Genomic DNA, 13,734 nt, shown 5'->3' with positions numbered 1-13,734 from the left:
AGTATCCTTACTTATAGTATCAGTGTACCCCTATACATAGTCCCCCAGTATCCTTATTTAAAGTATCAGTGTACCCCTATACATACTCCCCCCAGTATCCTTACTTATAGTATCAGTGTACCCCTATACATACTCCCCCAGTATCCTTACTTATAGTATCAGTGTACCCCTATACATAGTCCCCCAGTATCCTTACTTATAGTATCAGTATACCCCTATACATAGTCCCCCAGCATCCTTACTTATAGTATCAGTGTACCCCTATACATAGTCCCTGTTATCCTTACTTATAGTATCCATGTACCCCTATACCTAGTCCCCCAGTATCCTTACTTATGGTATTGGTGTACCCCTATAGATAGGCCCCCAGTATCCCTACTTATAGTATCAGTGTACCCCTATACATAGTCCCCCAGTATCCTTACTTATAGTATCGGTGTACCCCTATACATAGTCCCCCAGTATCCTTACTTATAGTATCAGTGTACCCCTATACATAGTCCCCCAGTATCCTTACTTATAGTATCAGTGTACCCCTATACATAGTCCCCCAGTATCCTTACTTATAATATCAGTGTACCCCTATACATAGCCCCCAGTATCCTTACTTATAGTATCAGTGTACCTTTCAACATAATCCTGGTTATCCTTACCTATAGTATCAGTGTACCCCTATACATAGCCCCCCAGTATCCCTACTTATAGTATCAGTGTACCCCTATACATAGTCCCCCAGTATCCTTACTTATAATATCAGTGTACCCCTATACATAGTCCCGGTTATCCTTATAGTATCAGTGTACTCCTATACATAGTCTTTCAGTATCCTTACTTATGGTATCGGTGTACCCCTATAGATAGTCCCTGAGTATAATTACTTATATGATCAGTGTACCCCTATACATAGTCCCGGTTATCCTTATAGTATCAGTGTACTCCTATACATAGTCCCCCAGTATCATTACTTATGGTATCGGTGTACCCCTATACATAGTCCCGGTTATCCTTACTTATAGTATCAGTGTACCCCTATAGATAGTCCCCCAGTATCCTTACTTATAGTATCGGTGTACCCCTATACATAGTCCCCCAGTATCCTTACTTATAGTATCAGTGTACCCCTATACATAGTCCCGGTTATCCTTACTTATAGTATCCATGTACCCCTATAGATAGTCCCCCAGTATCCTTACTTATAGTATCAGTGTACCCCTATACATAGTCCCGGTTATCCTTACTTATGGTATCGGTGTACCCCTATACATAGTCCCCCAGTATCCTTACTTATGGTATCGGTGTACCCCTATACATAGTCCCCCAGTATTCCTACTTATAGTATCTGTGTACCCCTATACATAGTCCCCCAGTATTCCTACTTATGGTATCGGTGTACCCCTATACATAGTCCCGGTTATCCTTACTTATAGTATCCATGTACTCCTATAGATAGTCCCCCAGTATCCTTACTTATGGTATCGGTGTACCCCTATAGATAGTCCCCCAGTATCCTTACTTATGGTATCGGTGTACCCCTATACATAGTCCCCCCCAGTATCCTTACTTATAGTATCAGTGTACCCCTATACATAGTCCCGGTTATCCTTACTTATAGTATCAGTGTACCCCTATACATAGTCCCGGTTATCCTTACTTATAGTATCCATGTACCTCTATAGATAGTCCCCCAGTATCCTTACTTATGGTATCGATGTACCCCTATACATAGTCCCCCAGTATCCTTACTTATAATATCAGTGTACCCCTATACATAGTCCCCCAGTATCCTTACTTATAATATCAGTGTACCCCTATACATAGTCCCGGTTATCCTTACTTATAGTATCCATGTACTCCTATAGATAGTCCCCCAGTATCCTTACTTATGGTATCGGTGTACCCCTATAGATAGTCCCCCAGTATCCTTCCTTACGTAATATCATGTGTCAGAGTTTACAGCTATGGTGAGCCTCTTCCGGCACTTTCTGGGTGACTAGCACTAAGATGGTGTTACACTCTCCTCATCCCATCGTACAATATCTTACATAATTTTGGTTTACGATCCTCCTGGGATCAGCCGCAAACAGTGATTGAAGTCCTGGATGAATAATTCATCTGGATCTGACACGGCCTGCACTCAGCTCTGGATTTACATTACTCACTCTCTTACACAGCAGTAATCACAGAGTTCTGCTCCGTCCCATAGAGGCCTCCATGTATTCCTGGAGAGAGTGCGAGCCTATCATCCTGCCTATGGGAGAAGATCAAACTCCATGGTCCATAATGTGCACAGCCATAGAATTCACACATCTGTATAAGGGCAGAGTAGAGTCTCTCTCCATAGCCCTGAAACCTCTGCCCTGGACTGTACATATTACGCAGAGTACTACTGTCTGAGCCTTGCTTTATAAGGGGGCATAGCCAGTCCCATAACCGTCCCATACTACGTCTATCGAAACCCATGGTGGGGGCCGAAACACTTGTCAGGTTGCTGCTGGAGCACATTGACACATGGACATAGACTGCCAGCTGGGTGGTGCAGGGGTAAGGTATACATGGCTACCATATGTGAGACCTTTTTGGGTTTACACAACCCACAACTGGGCCCATAAGACCCTCCACCCGAGGGAATAACCCTTAAGCTCCAGAGATCCGTACCCACACCTACATGGCACAGGACAATGGGGTCTGACTGATAATGTTGCCCCCTTACCCCGTCTTACTGAAGGAATTGCCGCCTTGAAAAGATAAAGAAGACTCTGCAGGTGTAATGAATTTTTGGTGAATTTTTGACATTTTCCCCATTGACTTTCTGATAATAAGAGCGAGATGTGTCGTCAGTCCTATCATCCAGCACAGGGGTAGGGAACCTTGGCCCTCCAGCTGTTGCAAAAATACTCCCATCAAGCTTTAGCTTTGGCTGTCCATGCATGATGGGAGTTGTAGTTTTGCAAGGTTCCCTCTCCCTGATACAGCACATATCAGATATGCAGGGTGTGGATGGTGGGGGTTTTCCTGCATCTGATGAGGGGCGCTGTGTGAGTGCTGCTTCCTGTTGTGTAGTGCGATGTTTTCTTTTCCATCCTCACTATCCATCTCATCTCTGTCCATTGCTCCCTCCTCCCTCCGCTCAGGATACGGTGACGCCAGCAAAAGCTTTTTAACACCATCCACGGTTTAATGATGCGAGAGAATAAGAAAGGGTGTGAAGACTAACACAGTCAGTGTGGAGCAATGAGGGGATGAGAGCTGATCTATCCACAGCACCGGCACAACCTGCAAAGGTGAGTACACTGACCATACCGCCATACCGGGGACAAGTGACTGCTGGGGGTATGATGAATGACTGCAACACTGTGTATTACATGCAGCATGATACCTCGTACTGAGGAAGAAGATACACGTCCAACCAAGGGAGCGAAAAAGGTGCGGATAGAGGGGAAGGGTATGGTTATGTGTAGTGACTGGAGGGGACGGGCTGTGTGTATAGTGACTGGAGGGGACGGGCTGTGTATATAGTGACTGGAAGCAATGGGCTGGGTGTGTAGTTGTGGTGTCCCACTGTCAGTGTTGCTATTCTTTACACCCCTCACAAAAGTCTGTACTTATCTGTGATTTTACTATAGATGTTGTGTTACTACGGATGACCCCTAGATGTTGCTATAGTGTGTAACTAAAGTCTAGAAACTGCACGGATGAAGTATACTAAAGGGTTACTATTTGTCTATGCACCTGATTCTGTTGTCCAGTGGGATTTCTTTTCTATCCTGTTTCCCTATTGCACTCTTTCCACCCAACCACAATGCAGCGCACGCGCTGGGTAGGAAGTTAGTCCCTTGGGTAAGGGGAGTCTTAGTTGAGCTTTGTAGGGGAAAGGACGGAGCTCAGATAGCTGGGTAGGACGCAGAGCAGAGCCTTCTTACAAACTTCTTTCTAGAGGCACCACACAAGCTGTGTGATGCACTGTTAAGCCCTTCGGGAGAGGACTAGCCTACAGATAACCTCAACCCACGCCGAGGAATAGGAGTCAGTACAGTGCAGGACAGTCTCCGCAAAAAAAGCCAGAGAGCTAGGAGCTAGGGTGGAGCAAAGTTACTAAGAAAGTCTATGAACTTCATCTTGCAGCGCTAGTGTACTTAGGAACTCTAACCATTCAGATAACAGAATTTGGGGCCTGTGTCACCCATCAGTACGGTTCAGCCAAAGCTAGTGGGCAGAAGACTAGTGTGAAGACTATAGACAAGGTTGAAACGTAGGCACAGGTTATTTCTTCTTCCTATTCTACAAGTATTCTTCTATACACTCCAACCTCCCAGGCACATTACTAATTAGGTTGAGACTCTCACGGCACCCTCCTCTCTACTGCCTCACTGCAACCCTATCAACTCTACTACATCCTACTCAGCACTTATCCCACAGATCTGTTGGTTCTCTGTATATGTATTTATTGGAACTGTATGACGTGTACCTGAAGATCCGTTGTATTACCTGCTGCACATTTACAAAGAGTAAAGCAAGTCAACATTATTACTGAGTCTGTGATTACTGGCTACCACCTGCACAGCACTATACCTCAACCTTGGGACACTTCCCCTTTCTGTGGGTGGCGGGTCCTACCAATATTCGGAAGGGTTACTACACCACTCTGAACACCCGTGACTACACTATCCCATGGGACCCTGCAGCAACCCGGCAAGACACCGACCACAGGTGATAGGGGACAACCGGCATTATCCTCTAAAAGCAGGCGTGCCATCACACCTGTGTGCCCACCAGGCACTGGCGTCACGTGACAAAACCTTAAAGGTCCGGCTGTATCTTGGCCATCCACCACAAGTAGTGGCATCACACTTCCACTTAGCAAGTGAGCATCCGTCCCACTGCTACAACATCCTCTGGGGGCTCACCACATAGTGACTGGAGGGGACGGGCTGTGTGTATGACTGGAGGGAACGGGCTGTGTGTATAGTGACTGGAGGGGATGGGCTGTGTGTATAGTGACGGGCTGTGTGTATAGTGACTGGAGGGGACAGCTGGGTGTATAGTGACCGGAGGGGACGGGCTGGGTGTATAGTGACGGGCTGTGTGTATAGTGACGGGCTGTGTGTATAGTGACTGGAGGGGACGGGCTGGGTGTATAGTGACGGGCTGGGTGTATAGTGACGGGCTGTGTGTATAGTGACTGGAGGGGACGGGCTGGGTGTATAGTGACGGGCTGTGTGTATAGTGACTGGAGGGGATGGGCTGTGTGTATAGTGACTGGAGGGAATGGGCTGTGTGTATAGTGACGGGCTGTGTGTATAGTGACCGGAGGGGACGTGCTGGGTGTATAGTGACTGGAGGGGACGGGCTGTGTGTATAGTGACCGGAGGGGACGGGCTGTGTGTATAGTGACTGGAGGGGACCGGCTGGGTGTATAGTGACTGGAGGTGACAGGCTTTGTGTATAGTGACGGGCTGTGTGTATAGTGACTGGAGGGGACGGGCTGTGTGTATAGTGACCGGAGGGGACGGGCTGTGTGTATAGTGACTGGAGGGGACCGGCTGGGTGTATAGTGACTGGAGGTGACAGGCTTTGTGTATAGTGACGGGCTGTGTGTATAGTGACTGGAGGGGACGGGCTGTGTGTATAGTGGCTGGAGGGGACGGGCTGTGTGTATAGTGACCGGAGGGGACAGGCTGTGTGTATAGTGACCGGAGGGGACGGGCTGTGTGTATAGTGACCGGAGGGGACGGGCTGTGTGTATAGTGACCGGAGGGGATGGGCTGTGTGTATAGTGACCGGAGGGGACGGGCTGTGTGTATAGTGACTGGATATGAGAGACTCTGTATATAGTCACTCTTGTTTGCTTATGTTTTCAGGTATCACAAGATGAGTGATTGTGCATCCAGCAGCGCTGAAACATTAGTGAGGACATCAGAGCGTCTTCCTCCTGCAAAGAAATCAGCAAAAATCCATTTTGGGGAAATCATTGTTGACCACGGTACTGTGCTAAGCCGTGTGATCATCCACTGATTGTAGTTTAGATCTATAGCGCTTAGTAACAGCACAACCTGTAGTGAGCAGGAGGTGCTGCAGCAGGTGGTATAATTAACATGTGCAAAATACAATAAACACACACCAGGAAGTTACAGCTTTAATACTTGAAAGTAGCAATATCTGGTCACTTTCCCTTTAAGATCACTGCTCTTAGCAGATTAACTGAGGAGCCCGGGTTTAAGGGAATATGTAGCTTGGTTGGTATGAGAAACAACTACCTAAAGAGATCACAGTCCAATTAGGCTTCACTCTGCGGACGAGGATCTTCACAGTTTTGCTTGCTGTGATTTGAGAAGAAGAGAACAATTGTCCTCACAGCTCTGCAGATCTGTCCAACCACACCAGGAGGGATGTATGCCGCAGTGCGATCAAGCACCGTCTCTGACCAGAGGCCTTATAGAGGATGGCAAAGCCAGGGGCCCCCTAAGAAAGAAGCAATTTCTCCAACCCTGGTCTAGAAAAAAGAACGAAGATTTACATGACTTTGGAAAGTGTTGTATTTGGCTCCCAAAGGCAGCAGAATGGAATCTGCATGTAGCGTGTTCACCTCAGAGACACCTCTGGAAATCTGAATCTTGAAGTAGGCCTCAGCAGACTTAGGGAAAAGGATAGAGAACTACAGCCTCATGGATGACAGGAATAGCGCTAAAAGACATGATCCCTGGCCAGAGGTCAATCTGTAAAGACTTCCTAGACTTGTGTCAGTCCACCCTTTTATGCATCAGGGATTGCTCCCATTGGTGGCAAGACATGAGGTGATTATTGCACCCATTGGTGGAGAGCCATGAGGTGATTATTGCTCCCATTGGTGAAGAGCCATGAGGTGATTATTGCTCCCATTGGTAGAGAGCCATAAGGTGATTATTGCTCCCATTGGTGGAGAGCCATGAGGTGATTATTGCTCCCATTGGTGGAGAGATGTGAGGTGATTATTGCTCCCATTGGTGGAGAGACATGACGTGATTATTGCTCCCATTGGTTGAGAGACATGGGGTGATCATTGTTCCCATTGGTGGAGAGACATGAGGTGATCATTGTTCCCATTGGTGGAGAGACATGAGGTTATTATTGCTCCCATTGGTGGAGAGATGTGAGGTGATTATTGCTCCCATTGGTGGAGAGACATGAGGGGATTATTGCTCCCATTGGTGGAGAGCCATAAGGTGATTATTGCTCCCATTGGTGGAGAGCCATGAGGTGATTATTGCTCCCATTGGTGGAGAGCCATGAGGTGATTATTGCTCCCATTGGTGGAGAGATGTGAGGTGATTATTGCTCCCATTGGTGGAGAGACATGAGGTGATTATTGCTCCCATTGGTGGAGAGATGTGAGGTGATTATTGCTCCCATTGGTGGAGAGACATGAGGTTATTATTGCTCCCATTGGTGGAGAGACATGGGGGGATTATTGCTCCCATTGGTGGAGAGATGTGAGGTGATTATTGCTCCCATTGGTGGAGAGACATGAGGTTATTATTGCTCCCATTGGTGGAGAGATGTGAGGTGATTATTGCTCCCATTGGTGGAGAGACATGAGGTTATTATTGCTCCCATTGGTGGAGAGACATGGGGGGATTATTGCTTCCATTGGTGGAGAGACATGAGGTGATTATTGCTCCCATTGGTGGAGAGACATGAGGTGATTATTGCTCCCATTGGTGGAGAGACATGGGGGGATTATTGCTCCCATTGGTGGAGAGATGTGAGGTGATTTTGGAACTTCTCTGACAGATTTAGAGAGGGAGGGGCGGTGTGACCAGACTACATACATACATACATACGTACGTATCACAGGTGTGGCACAGTGATACATCTGAAAATCATTAAAGGGGAACTGGTTTCAGAAAGTTATATACATTTGTAATTTTCTTCTGTTTAAAAAATCTCCAGTCTTCCAGTACTTATCAGCTGCTGTATGTGCTGCAGGAAGTGGTGTATTCTCTCCAGTCCGACACAGTGATCTGTGCTGACACCTCTGTCCATGGCAGGAACTGTCCAGAGCAGTAGCAAATCCCCATAGAAAACCATAGAAAGAAGCTGATAGGTATGAGAAGATTTTTAAATAGAAGTAAATTACAAATCTATGTTACTTTCTGACACCAGTTGATTTGAAAGAAAAAGATTTTTGCCGGAGTACCCCTTTAACTCTTGCATTTACAAAACCCTTCGGTGTATGCTGCTAAGTGTGACAAGTGAATCAGAAGTACATACACAGAATAAATGGTACCCTAACATCATATAGCAACAGCCGCTCAACAGTATCAGATATACAGCGGCTGTAAGACAGGGACAGGAACACTGCAAATCAGAAGCTGCTTAATTATATATATATATATATATATATATATATAAAATTATGGTTACAGCAGTAGGAGCTGGTATGTGGATTAGACTAGATAGATAGATAGATAGGTAGGTAGATAGATAGATAGATAGATAGATAGATAGATAGATAGATAGATAGGAGATAGATAGATAGATAGGAGATAGATAGATAGATAGATAGATAGAAGATAGATAGGAGATAGATGATAGATAGATAGATAGATAGATAGATAGGAGATAGATAGATAGATAGATAGATAGAAGATAGATAGGAGATAGATGATAGATAGATAGATAGATAGATAGATAGATAGATAGGAGATAGATAGATAGATAGATAGATAGATAGATAGATAGATGATAGATAGGAGATAGATAGATAGATAGGAGTTCGATAGGAGATAGATAGATAGATAGATAGATAGATAGATAGATAGATAGATAGATAGATAGATAGATAGATAGATAGATAGGAGATAGATAGGAGATAGATAGATAGATAGATAGATAGATAGATAGATAGATAGATAGGAGATAGATAGATAGATAGATAGATGATAGATAGGAGATAGATAGATAGATAGATAGATAGATAGATAGATAGATAGATAGATAGATAGAAGATAGATAGGAGATAGATGATAGATAGATAGATAGATAGATAGATAGATAGATAGATAGATAGAAGATAGATAGATAGATAGAGAGATAGATAGGAGATAGATAGGAGATAGATAGATAGATAGATAGATAGGAGATAGATAGGAGATAGATAGATAGATAGATAGATAGATAGATAGATAGATAGATAGGAGATAGATAGATAGATAGATAGATGATAGATAGGAGATAGATAGATAGATAGATAGATAGATAGATAGATAGATAGATAGGAGATATATAGGAGATAGATAGATAGATAGATAGATAGATAGATAGATAGATAGATAGATAGGAGATAGATAGATAGATAGATAGGAGATAGATAGATAGATAGATAGATAGATAGATGATAGATAGGAGATAGATAGATAGATAGATAGATAGATAGATAGATAGATAGGAGATAGATAGATAGGAGATAGATAGATAGATAGATAGATAGATAGATAGATAGGAGATAGATAGATAGATAGATAGGAGATAGATAGATAGATAGATAGATAGATAGATAGATAGATAGGAGATAGATAGATAGATAGATAGATAGATAGATAGATAGATAGATAGGAGATAGATAGAAGATAGATAGATAGATAGATAGATAGATAGATAGATAGATAGATAGATAGGAGATAGATAGATAGATGATAGATAGATAGATAGATAGGAGATAGATAGATAGATAGATAGATAGATAGATAGATAGGAGATAGATAGATAATAGATAGATAGGAGATAGATAGATAGATAGATAGATAGATAGATAGATAGATAGGAGATAGATAGATAATAGATAGATAGGAGATAGATTGATAGATTGATAGATAGATAGATAGATAGATAGATAGATAGATAGATAGATAGGAGATAGATAGATAGATAGATAGATAGATAGATAGATAGGAGATAGATAGATAATAGATAGATAGGAGATAGATAGATAGATAGATAGATAGATAGATAGATAGATAGATAGATAGATAGATAGGAGATAGATAGACCAGACTTCATATACTTCTAAACCTTCACCTATGAGAAGTGTTAGGGTTTCCTCTTCGGATGTAAACAGGAGGTTCCCCATTCACTGACAGCAGGGAGCGATGAAAACACAAAGTATAATATAAAAGATTTAAAGGAGAAAAACATGGCCGCTTTCTTCCAAAATTAGCGCTACCCCTGTCCCTAGTTTGTGTGTAACAGCTTCCTCAGCTGAAATACCACACACAGGACAGGAGCGGTGCTGTTTCTGTAGGAAAACACTAATGTTTTTCTAACTCTGGATAACCCCTTCAACTTCTCAGCATATAATGAATAAATTGGAGAATCCTGCTATTTTTCCTCATAAGTCTTATCATTATCCGACCCTATATAGATGGGGTATTACACCAGTGTGCGCTTCTGTTCTAGGAGACGTCCAGGTGGTAACGCACCCTCCTCACCAGCAGATTCTGAGAAGCCCAGATGTCACCTGTAAGAAGCCGAAATCATCCCGGAGGAGCAGCCTGCAGGGGCCCATACTGTCTGCCAGTCACATAGAGGAGGCCGCAGGGGACGGTGAGTGGGGCTAGTGTCATATTCTTATTTGTTAAAGGGGTTGTTCACTAGATTTCTTTAAATCAACTGGTGCCAGAAAGTGCCAGACATTTGTAATTTACTTTTACACCTTTTACGTCTTACAGTACTTATCAGCTGCTGTATATCCTGCAGGAAGTGGTGTATTCTTTCCACTCTGACACAGTGCTCTCTGGTGACACCTCTGTCCATGTCAGGAACTGTCCAGAGCAGCAGCAAATCCCCATAGAGAACCTCTCCTGACATGGACAGTTCCTGACAGGGCAAATTGATCCATGTATGGGCCAGAGTGTGAATGTTGTCTTTTGCCCACAGTGTCGGACCTCACGGCCTCTCTGCTCCTTGCCTGTCTCTTCTGCCACTTCTCAGACTGTCTGGTCCTCATCCCGGGCACCTGTAGCTCCGGCGTGCGCTGTCTCTGCTCCTACAGCTGTCTCCCGGACCTGAATGACCTCTGCTGCTGCTGCTCTTCTTCTTGCTGCACTAACATGGACTGTGAGTTCCTGGATCTGTGTCAGCATACGGCCGAGTGTCTGGAATTGGCCATGGAAATCTCTGAAATGTGTTACCGCTGACTAACCCAGGTCATTCCTCCTCTGTCTGCTGTCACTTGTGCCTGTCTTTCTGCACCCTGCCTGCTGTCTCCTGAGCGGGAAAGCATCTAATAATTAGTCGTATGGAATAGTCCATCGCTGTGTGACTGGTGGGGGATTGCTGGGGGTCCCAGGAGTCGCTATAGCACCACTGCAGTATATGTGGTAGTGTCTGGTATTGCAGCTCAGACCCAGCTCCATCTCATTCACATGAATAAGGCTGAGATGCCAAACCAGACCTATAAAGTCTACAAATTACGTGACCCTCCACTGGAGGCTCTCTCCCCATAGACTGGTGTGCCCGCTGTCTGACCCCTCTCTCTCCCCATAGACTAGTGTGCCCACTGTCTGACCCCTCTCTCTCCCCATAGACTAGTGTGCCCACTGTCTGACCCCTCTCTCTTCCCATAGACTGGTGTGCCCGCTGTCTGACCCCTCTCCCCATAGACTAGTATACCCGCTGTCTGACCTCTCTCTCTCCCCATAGACTGGTGTGCCCGCTGTCTGACCCCTCTCTCTTCCCATAGACTGGTGTGCCTGCTGTCTGACCCCTCTCCCCATAGACTAGTATACCCGCTGTCTGACCCCTCTCTCTCCCCATAGACTGGTGTGCCCGCTGTCTGACCCCTCTCTCTCCCCATAGACAGGTGTGCCCGCTGTATGACCCCTCTTTCTCTCCATAGACCGGTGTGCCCGCTGTCTGACCCCTCTCCTCATAGACTGGTATACCCGCTGTCTGACCCCTCTCTCTCCCCATAGACCGGTGTGCCCGCTGTATGACCCCTCTTTCTCTCTATAGACCGGTGTGCCCGCTGTCTGACCCCTCTCTCTCCCCCTATAGACTGCTGTGCATGCTTTCTGACCCCTCTCTTTCTCCCCATAGACCGGTGTGCCCACTGTGCGACCCCTCTCTTTCTCCCCATAGACTGGTGTTCCCGCTGTCTGATCCCTCTTTCTCCCCATAGACCGATGTGCCCGGTGTCTGATCCCTCTTTCTCCCCATAGACCAGTGTGCCCGCTGTCTGATCCCTCTTTCTCCCCATAGACCGGTGTGCCCGCTGTCTGCCCCTTCTCTTTCCCCATAGACTGGTGTGCCAGCTGTCTGACCCTTCTCTTTCCCCATAGACCGGTGTGCCCGCTGTCTGACCCTTCTCTTTCCCCATAGACTGGTGTGCCAGCTGTCTGACCCTTCTCTTTCCCCATAGACCGGTGTGCCCGCTGTCTGACTCTTCTCTTTCCCCATAGACCGTTGTGCCTGCTGTCTGACCCCTCTTTCTCCCCATAGACTGGTGTGCCCGGTGTCTGATCCCTCTTTCTCCCCATAGACCAGTGTGCCCGCTGTCTGATCCCTCTTTCTCCCCATAGACCGGTGTGCCCGCTGTCTGACCCTTCTCTTTCCCCATAGACTGGTGTGCCCGCTGTCTAACCCTTCTCTTTCCCCATAGACCGGTGTGCCCGCTGTCTGACCCCTCTTTCTCCCCATAGACCGGTGTGCCCACTGTCTGATCCCTCTTTCTCCCCATAGACTAGTGTCCCCGCTTTCTGACCCCTCTTTCTCCCCATAGACCGGTGTGCCTGCTGTCTGACCCTTCTCTTTCCCCATAGACCGGTGTGCCCGCTTTCTGACCCTTCTCTTTCCCCATAGACCGGTGTACCCGCTGTCTGACCCTTCTCTTTCCCCATAGACCGGTGTGCCCGCTGTCTAACCCTTCTCTTTCCCCAGAGACCAGTGTGCCCGCTGTCTGATCCCTCTTTCTCCCCATAGACCGGTGTGCCCGCTGTCTGACCCCTCTCTCTCCCCATAGACCGGTGTGCCCGCTGTCTGACCCTTCTCTTTCCCCATAGACCGGTGTGCCCGCTGTCTGACCCTTCTCTTTCCCCATAGACCGGTGTGCCCGCTGTCTGACCCCTCTTTCTCCCCATAGACCGGTGTGCCCGCTGTCTGACCCCTCTTTCTCCCCATAGACCGGTGTGCCCGCTGTCTGACCCCTCTTTCTCCCCATAGACCGGTGTGCCCGCTGTCTGACCCCTCTCTCTCCCCATAGACCGGTGTGCCCGCTTTCTGACCCTTCTCTTTCCCCATAGACCGGTGTGCCCGCTGTCTGACCCTTCTCTTTCCCCATAGACCGGTGTGCCCGCTGTCTGACCCCTCTTTCTCCCCATAGACCGGTGTGCCCGCTGTCTGACCCCTCTTTCTCCCCATAGACCGGTGTGCCCGCTGTCTCCTGGCCGTCCTGTTTTGCGAGGTCTCCATCCTGTGCTCCACAGTCCTGGGGTGTCTCAGCTGCGGACTCTGCGGTGACGGAGCCCTGTGTGGGTCCCTGTGCCCCGATGGATTAATGTGTGCCCGTCTGTGGCCTTGTGACCCTGGTTGTGCCATACTGGACGAGGGCTGCCGCTCATCAGACTGCCTGGACATTTGCCTTGAGTGCTGCTCCCTCTGCTTCCCTTCCTGAGTGAAGACTTTTCGGCTCCTATACAGCTAGAAGATCCATAACCTGCCCGATGCCTGTGCCCACCCATCAATAAAGCTGCCCTGACCTCA

The 13,734-nt window shown here is 46.7% G+C and overlaps 1 protein-coding gene across 12 annotated transcripts in view; it reads left to right on the top strand.

Moving 5' to 3' along the window:
- The window catches only part of LOC138766313 (myoD family inhibitor-like), an 18,306-nt gene extending 4,572 nt beyond the window's left edge, over window positions 1-13,734 (top strand). For 9 of the 12 annotated variants that reach the window (XM_069943825.1, XM_069943821.1, XM_069943819.1 and 6 more), the window contains exons 2-6: window positions 3,132-3,281; window positions 5,859-5,980; window positions 10,432-10,578; window positions 10,912-11,091; window positions 13,395-13,734. In XM_069943825.1, coding sequence (XP_069799926.1) covers window positions 5,869-5,980; window positions 10,432-10,578; window positions 10,912-11,091; window positions 13,395-13,645 — 690 coding nt within the window. In that variant the 5' untranslated portion in view covers window positions 3,132-3,281; window positions 5,859-5,868 and the 3' untranslated portion in view covers window positions 13,646-13,734. Of the gene's footprint in view, window positions 1-2,743; window positions 2,763-3,131; window positions 3,282-5,858; window positions 5,981-10,431; window positions 10,579-10,911; window positions 11,181-11,872; window positions 11,892-13,394 lie in introns of those variants that run through there. The other 3 variants (XM_069943827.1, XM_069943829.1, XM_069943830.1) reach the window with 3 other exon arrangements.

Source organism: Dendropsophus ebraccatus, chromosome 10, assembly GCF_027789765.1.
Source record: "Dendropsophus ebraccatus isolate aDenEbr1 chromosome 10, aDenEbr1.pat, whole genome shotgun sequence".
NCBI classification, from domain to species: domain Eukaryota; kingdom Metazoa; phylum Chordata; class Amphibia; order Anura; family Hylidae; genus Dendropsophus; species Dendropsophus ebraccatus.
The sequence above is the reverse complement of the archived record's forward strand: the minus strand, read 5'-3'. Positions and strand labels throughout refer to the sequence as shown.